At 31.6% G+C, this 13,791-nt stretch overlaps 2 protein-coding genes across 2 annotated transcripts in view; one reads left to right on the top strand and one right to left on the bottom strand.

Moving 5' to 3' along the window:
- LOC139505659 (transient receptor potential cation channel subfamily A member 1-like) overlaps positions 1 to 4,298 on the top strand; it is a gene marked incomplete in the record, with an annotated part of 42,953 nt that extends 38,655 nt beyond the window's left edge. The window contains 2 exon segments of the mRNA XM_071295177.1: positions 2,175 to 2,275; positions 2,653 to 4,298. Coding sequence (XP_071151278.1) covers positions 2,175 to 2,275; positions 2,653 to 2,911 — 360 coding nt within the window.
- A 2,969-nt stretch (positions 4,299 to 7,267) lies between these two features.
- Positions 7,268 to 13,578, bottom strand: LOC139505294 (uncharacterized). Its single transcript, XM_071294994.1, has 2 exons — positions 12,808 to 13,578; positions 7,268 to 7,593 (listed from the first exon to the last, which is right to left on the bottom strand). Exons 1-2 carry the CDS (start codon positions 13,072 to 13,074, stop codon positions 7,297 to 7,299), a joined length of 564 nt encoding a protein of 187 aa, XP_071151095.1. The 5' UTR covers positions 13,075 to 13,578; the 3' UTR covers positions 7,268 to 7,296.
- Positions 13,579 to 13,791: the final 213 nt, after the last annotated feature.

Raw genomic sequence — 13,791 nt, 5'->3', positions numbered from 1 at the left:
GAACAATATACATAACCTATACTTTTCTACTCTTTAAACAAGTATTCCACATTCTAAACTAAAAGACAAATTGAAAGAGTTGGTATTGCTTTGCTTCATAAAAAAGAATGGCCAACGTAGATACAAGTATCTTGTCTTGGGGAGGGATAAATTCTACTTTGTAAAGGATCACTCTGATTCAAACAAAAAATTCTCTGAAACTGATATTATCAAGATGCTTGATTTCTTGATTGACAACATATTTGTTACGTTCGGAGGACGTGTTTTTCAACAGACTGTCGGCATTCCAATGGGAACAAATTGTGCCCCTCTACTTGCCGACTTGTTTCTTTTTTATTATGAGGCTGACTTCATGCAGGAACTTCTTAGGAAGAAAGATAAGAATTTAGCGATATCCTTTAACCTACTTTCCGCTATATAGATGATGTTCTTTCACTAAATAATTCAAAATTTGGTGACTATGTGGAACGCATCTATCCCATCGAACTAGAGACAAAGGATACTACAGATACAGTTAAGTCGGCCTCATATCTTGATTTACATCTAGAAATTGACAATGAGGGTTTGTTGAAAACAAAACTTTACGACAAAAGAGATGATTTCAGCTTTCCAATTGTGAACTTTCCATTTCTAAGTAGCAACATTCAGCAGCACCTGCATACGGAGTATATATCTTCCAATTGATACGATATTCCCGTGCTTGCATTTCCTATCATGATTTTCTTGATAGAGGGTTGCTGCTCACAAGGAAGCTATTAAACAAAGAGTTCCAAATGGGGAAGTTGAGATCATCCTTCGAAAATTTTACGGACGCCATCACGAGTTGGTTGACCTTGATGGAATAACGTTTCACAAATTATATCGGATATGTTATTTACGTCTTAACTACAATCCCCTTACCTTTCATGAATGTGACCTACCGAATTAGACTATTTACCGGATTTTTTATCACATAAGCAACACGACGGGTGCCATATGTGGAGCAGGATATGCTTACCCTCCCGGAGCACCTGAGATCACCCCTAGTTTTTGGTGGGGTTCGTGTTGTTTATTCTTTAGTTTTCTATGTTGTGTCATGTGTACTATTGTTTTTCTGTTTGTCTTTTTCATTTTAGCCATGGCGTTGTCAGTTTATTTTCGATTTATGAGTTTGACTGTCCCTTTGGTATCTTTCGTCCTCTTCAATACAGTAAACTAGTCAGCTATTTAAGGCGGCCGAGACATAACAAATATGTGAAACTGTTCAAACGAATCAAAATCAAAGGATTTAGAACAAATAAAGAAACGACAAGTATCCCTTAAAGAAAAATACAAACCACTGAATTGCAATTCTATTTGGACTATTACAAATTTATTACTATTTGCAATTGATTTAACAGATTAAAACATATAATTTTTATTTTACCTACAAAGGTTGAGCTCCATACCGACTTCGAGAGACGATTACCTCAGAAACTATTAGAGCGAGTGGACAAAGTGAACATTAGAGTGTATCCCAGCTGCAGGACGAGCATGATATCAGTGTAAGCATTAAAATCATTCTTCGCATCAAACCAAATTTAAGGATATTTTTAATTGTTCATCTTCGATGTGGAAAGCTTTATTAATTGTTTCTGATTTTGGGTGCACCAAGAGTTATCTAGCTTTAATAAAGAAATTACAGTCGACTCTTTATGATAAACTACCTTTTATTCATTCCAATTTAGACGTTTTTCCTTCATATACAATGTACATTTCATATTCTTATATACTTCAAAAGAAACTGCTTGTTGCCGTCATATTACAGTATATGATGTCCATAGCATTTACCGTAAATCGTCAATGTTTTCTTAAAACATGTTTCACATGCTAAAACAGTGAACCCAAAAAATCATATAGTAGTACATTCATCTTTTTGAGATAAAGCAGGTGCGATTTTTTATGTTTGAATTGATTGTCTAAAAGAAATACAATACGAAATAACTGTGTAAGCAGGAACTTCTAAAACTTCAAGACCAATCTAAAATGTGTAGTAATTTGTGTTATATCAAGGCAACAGCAGTATACTGCAGTTATAGTTTATTGTCTTTTCGTCCTCTTTGTCTGGTCATGATAGTCTGTTTCTATTGTACTATCAAACCAGTATATAGTGTTCACATTTGGGTTTATACATTTTCATAATGGTTTCCTTTCAGCTTTGGTCTAAGATGACCTGGCAAAATGCATACGATGACCCATCAAGACTACCAAAAGAAAATGCCGAGCTGGCTATGGAACTCATGAAACAAAAAGCTAAGTAAGTTGACATTGAACTATCAAAGAGAGAGAGATAGATGTTGCCATAGATACAATATGTTTCGTTATATTTGAGAGAGAGAGAGAGAGAGAGAGAGAGAGAGAGAGAGAGAGAGAGAGAGAGAGAGAGAGAGAGAGAGAGAGAGAGAGAGAGAGAGAGACATTATATTTAAGAGTGAGAGACAGGTGTTGTCGAAGGCACAATAAGTTTCCAGTTATATTTAAAGAGAGAGAGAGAGAGAGAGAGAGAGAGAGAGAGAGAGAATAAATTCCATTTTGAGGTTTAAACAAAGGAAATACATATCTTGACTATAATATTTGATATATTTGTAAATGTTCATTAATATTATGCAATAAAATATATAATATATATTATAGAATTAAACAGCTGACAAGTTTTGTTGAAAAGAACCATGACTTGCTTCGTTTGATAGTTCAAAAGATGGAAATAAAGACAGAAGAAGATCAAATGGATGAAGGAGAAGTCATGACCAAAGATGAACTCCAGTGTAAGGCCGCTTGTAAGAATAATAAATGGAAATCTGCAAAGCTTCAGAAAAATGTTAAACAGAGTATGGTTGTATCTAAATGGAAGCAGATATCTTCAGAGAAAAGAGACAATAATGCAGATTGTTAAAGCTGTAGTACTTAATGTTGACAGGTTAACATCAAATGAATCATAAAATGTACTTATGTTGTTTTACCTATACTCTGAGTGACTTAAACACAATTTATAACATTGTAAAGAGATTTCGATCTATGAAAATTGTAGGATTTCATGTGCTTTATTGTGAAGATTTTGTTTTAAAAAAGGGTTCTTAATTAGTAAGGAATTATCTTATTGTTTACGTTCAGTCAAAGCGTATACATTTTCTATAAATGAACTAAAAATAGGCGAAACTCATCATCAGTTTGACAGGGTTTGAGATTCAACTTAAGTCTTACGTATTGGTCTAATTTTGAAACAAATACACATTAATTACAGTGCACTCTTCTTCATCATCATCACCCCAACATTAAAAACAATGGATTGAAGATACCAAAAAAAAAAAAAAAAAAAAAAAAAAATGGATTGTCTTACATTAAAGATATTTTAAGACAACATGGTTTAAAGATACCGGGATGAAAGAATTCGTCATAAATAGGTTACATTTATTTATTTTCTATTCGTTGGTTTTGGCTTTGAACTAGCTTTCAGTAACTGTTAGTACTCTCAGATCTTTGACTTTTATGTTTTGTCAGGGTTTTTATGTGCTTATGAGACCCCTTTCAACTGATGTTGATAAGTTATTGTTATTATGTACTGTTACACTTCTGTACCATGTTATTGGGATTGTTTAGCATCAGTTAATATGTTAAACCCCCACCACATTCTAAATGTGCCTGTCTCAAGTTAGGAGCCTGTAATTCAATGGGATGTCGTTTGTTGCTGTATATCATATTTGTTTTTCGTTTATTGTTTTGTACATACAATTACACTGTTGGTCATCTCAATTTAATTGTTTAACATTTGTCGGGACCTTTACGATGTCGTCCGGTTAGCTATAGTCTCTGATAGAGAGTTTCATTGCAATCATATCACATCTTCTTATTTTATATATAGTATCATCATTACATTTTTTCATTTTTTTTATTTTGTTAAACGTTTTACTAACATTTTCGTGATTGCTTCATGTAGCTTAGTGTGATTAAAATCATGTTCTTTTACAAAACATTCCGTTATGCTATTTTATAACCTTGATACGATTTTTTGTTAAAACCTAGTTCTAAGACATGATGAATAATAAGCTTTATGTGATATATTCTAGTGTCGGTATGTGTCACAATGGTTTACCCTGTGTAAGCCAATAGTCCGTCTAAAAGACATCCATTTAAACATCTAAAGGTTTCAAAGATTTCATCTAAAAATCTATTCCAATGTAAAACACAAATGATGTGTGCCTTGCTTCATTATGTATCTTGTATACGTCAACTTGTGAAAAAATGCACGGTATGTCGTTTCAGCAACCTGAAGGATAAATATATTAAGAAAAACACCTTTTATTTAATAAAGCTTACCTTCTTTAAAACTTTTCCAAAATAATGTTTCGTTTTTCATTATTGTTAAACAAAATATTTTGAAAAATGTGTACAGATATTTTTAATTTATATGTGCCTTCTTTGTACTTGTTAACATATCAAGTCATTTTTCACAAGATTTATTTTAACATATTTTACCACAATTCATATGAACTGCTTTCTGACGTCTCGCTGATGTATGTGATAATTTACATTGTTATGTTTCCTTGTTGTAATAAATCTCTGTTTGTTGTTATTATTACTTTACATCTCTAAGCCCCATCCACACATTTATTAAACAAGATCATTGATTTTGTCATGTCTACAATTGTACACAAAACTTAAAGTTTTACAGCAAAATAACCGTTTAATCAATGACTTATTTCATAACATATGTTGTGAAGAACTTTATTGGTCCGCTCGAATACAATTTTTCTTCTTTAGGTCAAAGTTTGGTTACTATTTCAATCGTATCTATCTTGTTAAAATTGAAAGACAATAACAATCAAAACCAATGAGTAAACAAAGACTCATAAAATCAAAAGACATTTACATCAACATTTACAACTAATAAATAAGAAACAACACGAACTTCACTAAAAACCGGGAGTGAAATCAGTGCTCCGGGAGGGTAAGCATTTCCTGCACCGTATATGGCACCCGTCTTGTTATTTCTTTGTTCAGTTCGGTAATGATGCAAGGTTATTATGACTGAGGAAGAATATCAGATAGGATTTCTGACACACTTTTGTCATAATGGCCAATCAGCTCATTGTGGCGACCGTAAAATTTCTTGAATGGTGACTTAATTTGATTGATTCATAGCCCTGTCTTAGCAACTTTTGAGAAAGCAGTATTCTTCGTTCAACAAAATCAACGTACTTTGAGCTAGTTCTAGAATAACGTATCAATTGAGACACATATACTCCACATGCTGGTTCCGCTGGGATGCTGCAACACAACAGAAGTGTAAAATTATATACTGCAGATAGTTAGTCTGCTTCTTGTTTTTACTCACATCTAGATGTTGACAGTGAGTGGCTATCGTGAACTTAACTAGACTGTAAAACAAAACAGATCATTTCAATTTCCCGTTTGTGAGCGTTCCCAATATGTATGCAGTACAGTAACAAGCCATTAGCATTTAATTGTATTTTATATGGTTAACATATCTATAGAGTTTCAGAGTTTTTAGTTTTATAATAATTGTAATGAACTTGATACTGTAATATAGCTAGCATAAAGCTGTGTCCTCGTTGACAATACAAAACTTGACATATATCGCGTATAATGTGATATACCAGACATATCTTTTGTTTAGACAATTTTTGTTGCATTTATTTTACTTATCTCCATGTTTCTAAAATAACCATCAGTTGCACCACGACACGTGTTTTAAAATCTTACGAATAGGTGACTCGCGACAAATAATCATCGGATGTAAAACTATACGAGTTTTTGTTCGAAACGAACTAGTGAGCAATACAAAGGGTTTTACTACGAATATTTCGAGAAAACAAAACAACCTACCAAGATGATCCAAAAATATTCAGATTCGGGAATCAAAGTAAATAAAAATTTAAAAGACATCAAAATGAAAGAAGGCTGATGAGTCAAGGGTGATGTAAGATACTCTTATCTTTGAACTCTGAACCCAAAAATATGAAAATTACTTTATTAAAGTAACATGGACTTTCAAAATCTAATTTTATGAAATGATTCCAAATCATGATTATACCGTCGAAATTTATAGTGTTACTTTATTACATATGACGTGGCTCTGTACTTATACATCCTGCCACTGCTACATTTTTTGATCAAATAAATGTGGATGGAAGATGGTGTTTAAATTGGTTTAGATTAGTTGTGAATGTTTTTAACTATAATGATTTAATATTAAGGAAATGATTACGGCAATCATTTTTTTCTTATCACATCTAACCCAATGGTCCAAGTGAGCTTTTCTCATCACTTGACGTAATCATACGTCGTCGTTCGTTCACTTTTACAAAAATCTTCTCCACTGAAACTACATGGTCAAAGTTAAACTTGGATGACGTGGCACAAAATGGAAAACAGGAGTAAAATGCAAGTTCTATCTATTATTTTGAAAACCGCTCTAAATCAAAAGAGAAAAAATCGGACAGAGCAGCATTTAGAGATGTTGAAATCTACCATTTAATCAAAACTGTCATACGACTCATTATAGGAGTTATTATCATATATTCAATGCCGAAAATTTTCTATAAAGACCAATTTTGTTACAATCGTTAGTAGACTTTCTGTAGGAGTTACTGCCCTTATATTGCGATTATTTTACCTTTTTGTGTTTTTAGCAAGAATCTAAACCCAGAAAAAACAGAATTTTGTCATGGATACTGTTTTAGTGGATACAATTTGTTTCGAGTGTGATTTTTTTCAAGATGCACATATACCGATACATGTTAGCGACGCAATTTATAAGTTTGATCGTATGTGAAGTTTAAACTGTTTTATTGCTATGAAACTGTTCTCATATTTTAAATCAGTTTTTATTTACTGCGACAGTTTTATTAACGAGAATCACCACCAAGGGCTTCGAGTGGCCTCCCTTGAATGTGTCTTGTTAATAATTCAATTTTTAAGATTGAAATGCAAATAAATGCTTAAGTTGATTTTGATAAAACGTACCTTCAAAATTAAATAAAGCACGATACTGGACGTTTTCACGCACGGAGTCGAACTTGGAAGTAAATATTTCACCAATAAGTACTAATGAAATTTCACGTCTAATGCTTCTTTACAGAACCTGATAATAAGTGTTAATAAAAACATTTTGCAGATGTGTTTTTTGTTAATTTGTGTGTCATTTTGGTCTCTTGTGGAGAGTTGTCTCATTGGCAATCATACCACATCTTCTTTTTTTTATATTTCAAGTGCAAAAACAATAACAAAACAGGAAGAAATAATTGATAAAAGACAGCATCAGATATATTCATTACTTCTCCATTTGAAATGAGTAATATTTGACCGTCTTGGTGTAAGCAATGATGAAGTCCGGGCACGGAATTCTGTTCCTTCTACCTCTAAGTGTCCATTAAGTCCGTGTCTTAGTGGCGGTGAATGTCTGTAAGATTCGTCCAGTGAATAGTTACTACCACTTAAACTACTAATGTCGGAGTTAGAACTTTGAAATTCGTACATACATCTTAATTGCACAATTGTTGAGCGAAGGTCTATAAATTGTTTCATGAGGGACCGGTCTTGTTCCTTCATCTGAAGCTGAAAAATAAAAAAAGAAGCATTAATTTTCAATCTTTTTTTTTCGTCTGAAGCTGAAGTCTAAACAGAGAGAGAAAACATAAGTGGTCGGTCTTGATCCTTTATCTGAGTTCTTTGCTGACGGACAAAATGACGAAATATTACAAATTGAGGCAAATATTGATTCTTACATATTTAATTGTTTTTCAATAGAAAATCAAGGTACTTATATATTGCTTTCAAATAAAATATAAAAGAACACTCGAAGTTTTCTATGGAGCTAATAAGTCAGTACTTGAAGTAACGTCTCAACATATATTTTAACTTACTTTAAATAGTTTTTAAGAGTACTTCAACTATTACAATAACGAAACTTAATGTATGACCATTTTATTTTGTCTGGCGATTTATTGAATTAAAAAAGTCCATTAATGCTGATGTCAGTCTTAGATCGTGTGAAATTCGACATGATATGCTAACTGTATTGTTCTTCAAGTTAGATACAGAATAAAAACACCTCGTTTCGTTTTACGTAACCTATTCTTACAGACGAATATTTACATCAATATTCTAACATTTAACACTTTGCATCGTAAATTTATTATATGATACGGATATCAATGCCAAATAAATACTTAAAATAACTTTCACAAAGTCAACACGCCATTTTAATATTAAATACTTCATATCATATTTCCATTTCTGACTGAATAATATAATTCTTCTTCTACTGTCATTATAAAAAGATGAACCGTGACAAACTTGAGAATTCTGAATAAAATCAGATCAGCTCATATGTCTCAGCTATATAGAATATAGATAATAAAATATTTAGTAATAACATGTTTTGGTGAAATACATATATGCATGAGGTATGATATCCCAGACACAATAAAAAGGCACAATCAAAAGCATCAAAACCGAGCCTATTTATGAGTTTCATACATTTACATTTATAGGTTGAAGCATTGGTAACCTTTAGTTGTATGGGTTGTTTCGTTATTTCTATCCTGAGCGTACATAGACTTTGCAAAAAGTGAAAAATACACGTCAGATAAAAAGTCACATTCTATTCAATTCGTTTGAAAAAAAAACAACCCAAAAAACCCAAACATAACGCTTTACATACTGACAATAATATTTAGAATTACTGAATATGCATGCCAAGTAATTCCTACAAAATTGGTGACGGGTTATTTCCGATTTGCACAAAACGTTTTTTATTTAACCAAATAGATATACAAATTGTTATTGTATTTATTTGACATTATACTTAGCAAGGTTTTATATTTGGCCCTGAGGTTAACAGTGTTGTACGAAGAATGACTTGTTATTAGAGCGGAATAATTTGATCAATCTGATCGGGGGCACTGGTTTGTTTTTGTTTACAGTTACTTATTTGTACATTTTATCTTTGAGTACGATCTTTTATAATCAAAGAAAATAACACCACGCTTTTGTATGATCTTATCTGTGTCAACCTGTCCCTTATAACACCGTTTGTCAATGGATTTACTTTTTCATAACTTACTATCGTAATCAAATATTTAAGGAAGATTTAGATTAGATGGATTTACACTTTTCAATGGGTCTGTCTAAATTATTTTGATTTATGTCCATAATGTCGTGAAATTTATTTAGGGGTTAAAAGGACAACTTAATTGTATATCAAACTAGAAGTAAAAATGTTACTTTAAAGTTTTGAAGTATTATAGTTTAGTTTTTAGTTTAAACATATTTTATTTGCTGAATTGAAGCAAAATGGATTAGACACAAGTAAATCATACTTATGAAGTCTTCTCCATAATACAATATATAGTTACAATACTAGTATAATATAATGGACATGCATATAAAACAAACAATTTATGCAATATAATACTAGCTTTGATAGGTGAACAAAGAGGATAGAAAGTAAAAAGAGAAAAAGAAAGTTTGAAAAGTCGTATAATTCTGTGACGATGACTTGTGAATTGATGACAATGATGACGTTCCGCCTCAGTAATAATAACGCTCTATCAAGGCATAAGAAATCTGTTTGACCTTTTTATGAAATTTTGATCATGTTTGAAAATTTGAATATTTTGTTCGTTCGAAAGTTCCAAGTGTCCGCAAATTAATAGTTTTGTATCTAAAACAAAGTTTTCAGATAGCCAGTTAAGGTTATGGAATAAGGTTTTTCTACATAATGTGTATTTTGGGCAAACGAAGAAGTAATGGTAGACATCCTCAATATCAGACCCACAATGGCAAGAAGGATCATCTATAATATTAGCTCTAAATAGGTCATTGTTTAAGAATGAAGCGGAACATCGCAATTGCGTTAAGATTATATTTAATTTCCTTGGGCCGTACAAATAAAACGTTTCAATTTTACATAATAGACTATCGTTTTTTAATTCTTTCTTAAATTTAGAAATAGAGTCGACACTGCGAATTTTTGGATCAAGTTTATTCCATTCACGTATAGTAGAGGGAATAAACGATTCAGTAGTAAGGGAAAGTCTACAAAATGGAACAATAATATCATGACCATTTCGCAACGGGTAATTGGTTGTACTTTGTACACAAGGAGGTACAAGATTACATAAATATTCTGGTGCATGCTTTTGGTTCATGTTATAAAACATCTGTAATTTTCTTCTCCTTCTTCTTTCAAAAAGAGATTCCCAGCCAACCTCAGAATATAAAGTTTCAGTTTTTGTAAATATTGGTAGACCTGTTACTATTCTTGCGGCCTCTGATTGCAAATTTTCTAATTTATGTGAGTAGCCTATTCCACAATTATCCCACACTTCCGTGGTATATTCAAAAATGGGTCGAATAAAAACTAAGTATAGTTTTTCTAAATTATTTCGAGATAATCGGTATTTAAGTTTATTTAAGTTTACGTAATTACGTATTACGTATTATAATAGCTAGCCGTGGCTTTACATTTTACTTTAAATGTTATAATTTACTATTCTATAAATAATGTGACGCTATGGTAGTGATTCTCAATTTTACGCAGAATGTTTAGTTTTATAAATACACATGTATACAGTATAGAGACATAAAATTTGTTAGCCTTTAAAATGTAATACAATGCATTTGTAATTATTCGTTCGTGGTAGAGAATTCATATGTTTAAAACTTCTAGACTTGTTTGATATCGTGGTGGTCTGACTAATTTGAAGTTCGATTTAATCACTCGTCTTATAAAACATATTTTTTTTAGATAATTTACTAATATTTGTATTCATATTAATGAATCATGATAGTTTATAATGAAGGAACATGACAAATATGAAATAAATTACATCTATAAGGGTTACATTCCGATAATGACGGATTTCTAACACGTCCAATTAATATCAATCAGAATGATGTATTTCTTATTGATACGCATTAACTAATCAATATACATTAACTTCAAAATGAAAATGTTTGGCAATAACAAAATGTATTGCCCCGGTCTTTTAGTTGCTATTACAGAAAATATGTTAATTAACGTAATTTATAATAATCTGTTCAACAGGAGGTACAACAAGATATATCAATATTTATAAAGAACGCACGTCTGGCGTATATACTAAATTTAGTCCTGGAAACTATGATGAGTTTATATACATCAATATTTATAAAGAATTGTGATAAGATTGTCATATTATGATGATGATTTTGTTATCTATAAGTATACAACTAATGCTTTCCTGTACTGAATTTTATTTAGTTGTATGTTTTCTGTATCCTTCGTTGGTCCGGTGATGGAAAAGGGGCGGACTGGGTTGTTGGGAACCACGAAAACCTAGTTTAACTAACACATCTTAATGTATCTGTCCTAAATCATTATGTTTACAGAAAATATACATGCATTAATATATAGTTCATGAAACGATTACTATAGTCTTTCTTTTAAGTGTTAATTCCATTCTTACAATTCTAGCAAATATATATCACTAAAGCTGTGGTTCCTTATCCGTGTTAGGTCATACTGTTATCCCTTTTCAGTACTTCAAGATAGTCACGCCTTGGTTAAGGTTTGCTATTTGTAATTACTTTGGCCTCGAGCATTGCTGAAGAGATTTTTTATGTGATGATGCAGTAAAATTCGTTCATTTAATTTAATTTTAAAAATATTTCTTTTCTATAGGCCCTCTTACATTTATAAAGATATATATATATATATATTACAAAGTTAACACTGAACGTTACGGACGTGTAATCAAGAAATCATATCATACTGAAAAAGGTTTGATTTGCTTCATGGACCGTATAATTGTATCTCATTCACACCGTCCTTATAATAAGTCATTTCTATTATATGTAGAATGGAAACAAATTACCTTACCCATGGTGTACAATGTAATGATATTAAAATGAATAGAAATATTTATTTTTAAACATATCTTTGAAAGTACTTCTTAACTTAAAGGTCTTAAATATAAGTTTTGTAGAGTTTGATATTTACAGACGTTCTGTAGCATAGACTAGTAACCGTCCGTTGTGGAATGTTGTGTGCTGATCTCTCGATTTTTTGTCGTTGGGTTACTGTCATACCTTACATCGTTATATTGTTTAAACAGATTTTATTTTAATTTGTATAAAGAAGAGTGAAAATATTATTCAGAACAATCAACAATATAACAGTCTGAAACTCAACTCTTTCCTTTCATCACAAAATCTTCGAACTCTCCAGCCATGCATACCAGCAGTACGGATAGTTGTACCAAGGTACGACCGATGAATAAAGCACAAAGCTATCATTGTAGCCAACGATCTCTTTAAACTTATGCAATGTAATGTGCATCATCGATGTACTAAACTGAGTCCTATAACATAGTGTTGTTGAGGAAATTTGATCCCAGTGCAGTAACATAGGTGGCATTTTTAATAGATTTTTGTAGCTGAGCCCTCACAACAATGTGTATTAAGTACAAATATTTGTCAACGAACAAAATATAGCTGAATTACTACTCAAAAATACAATCTTTCATACTGAAAAATATTTCTACAAAATACTTGAAAAGAAGAAATATGAATGAAAATTGCATCGTATTAATCGGTACTGGTACAATTATCTTTTAAAGAAGTACAGTCCGATAACTCAACGAATTAAAACATTTTCTACTCAAAATACTTGATGATCACCTTTACTAGCCAAGGGTTACGATACACTCCCCTCCTCTCCACAGTGGATCATAACCCTTGGCTACCGAAGATAAATTGAAGATATGACCATTTGAATTTACTTACAATTTCCTGTTTAATCCATTTCAAAGCAGTGCTTAAATCTTTCTCCCTCGAAACCAAATCGTTACCAAAATGTCGATTTGTGATCTCGCTATTCTCGCTCGATTTTCTAAGTTTATTTGCATATCTGTCTGGAAGGCAAACTAATTCATTTTGTTTAACAACATTGGACCTAGGTTCCACAGTAGATTCACGTAAACATTGAGGGATTTCTATAGTATCGTATTCTTCCTCCTCTGCAGTGACGCTGATTTCTATATCACATTTCATGTTGCAAGATTGTCCATTCCAGGAGAGTGACACAAACTTCAACCTATTTTTATTCTTATAAAATACTAACAATATTCCAAAATATTCCTAATTAATTTTTCTTAACCACATTTTTGATAATTTTCACACAAAAGTAGACGACGTACTATAACAAATGTTTAAGTCTCTTATTATCTGCATTTAAATCTTCACGTTCATCAACTGACAGTTTTAAATCCCTTCTAATAAATGACATTTAGTATTTATCCACGAAGTAGTTCCTTGACGTGCGAAAAAGACCCATTGATTAAAAAGACTAAATAATTTGAACCGATCATCTTCTATACCTTTTATTTGTGTGTTCATTCATGTGGAACGCCTTTTGACACAAATAATGAAGTAACTATTCTGATTACATCAATGTCCATTAAAATGTACACAAATAAGGTGTTTTGTTACTGAAATGGACACAATCTTTGCTACCTTGTGTCAAGTTATGTCAACATTGTATTTTTAGTTTTACTAAGTAATTTGTAATTGTCCAATATTTACTTTATACGTAAAGTGACATAACTTATGACAAGTGATTACACTGTGTATCTCACCTGGCATACGTACCTACCTACAGTTAATAGATGCATGGAAACTTTGTTATTTGTAAACATCAAAGGCATACAGACAATTAAGATATTAACTCACAATTGAAATGTGTTTTTTTTTTATTGAAAACTTTAATTT

This window comes from Mytilus edulis, chromosome 1, assembly GCF_963676685.1.
Source record: "Mytilus edulis chromosome 1, xbMytEdul2.2, whole genome shotgun sequence".
Classification (NCBI taxonomy): Eukaryota; Metazoa; Mollusca; class Bivalvia; order Mytilida; family Mytilidae; genus Mytilus; species Mytilus edulis.
The sequence above is the reverse complement of the archived record's forward strand: the minus strand, read 5'-3'. Positions and strand labels throughout refer to the sequence as shown.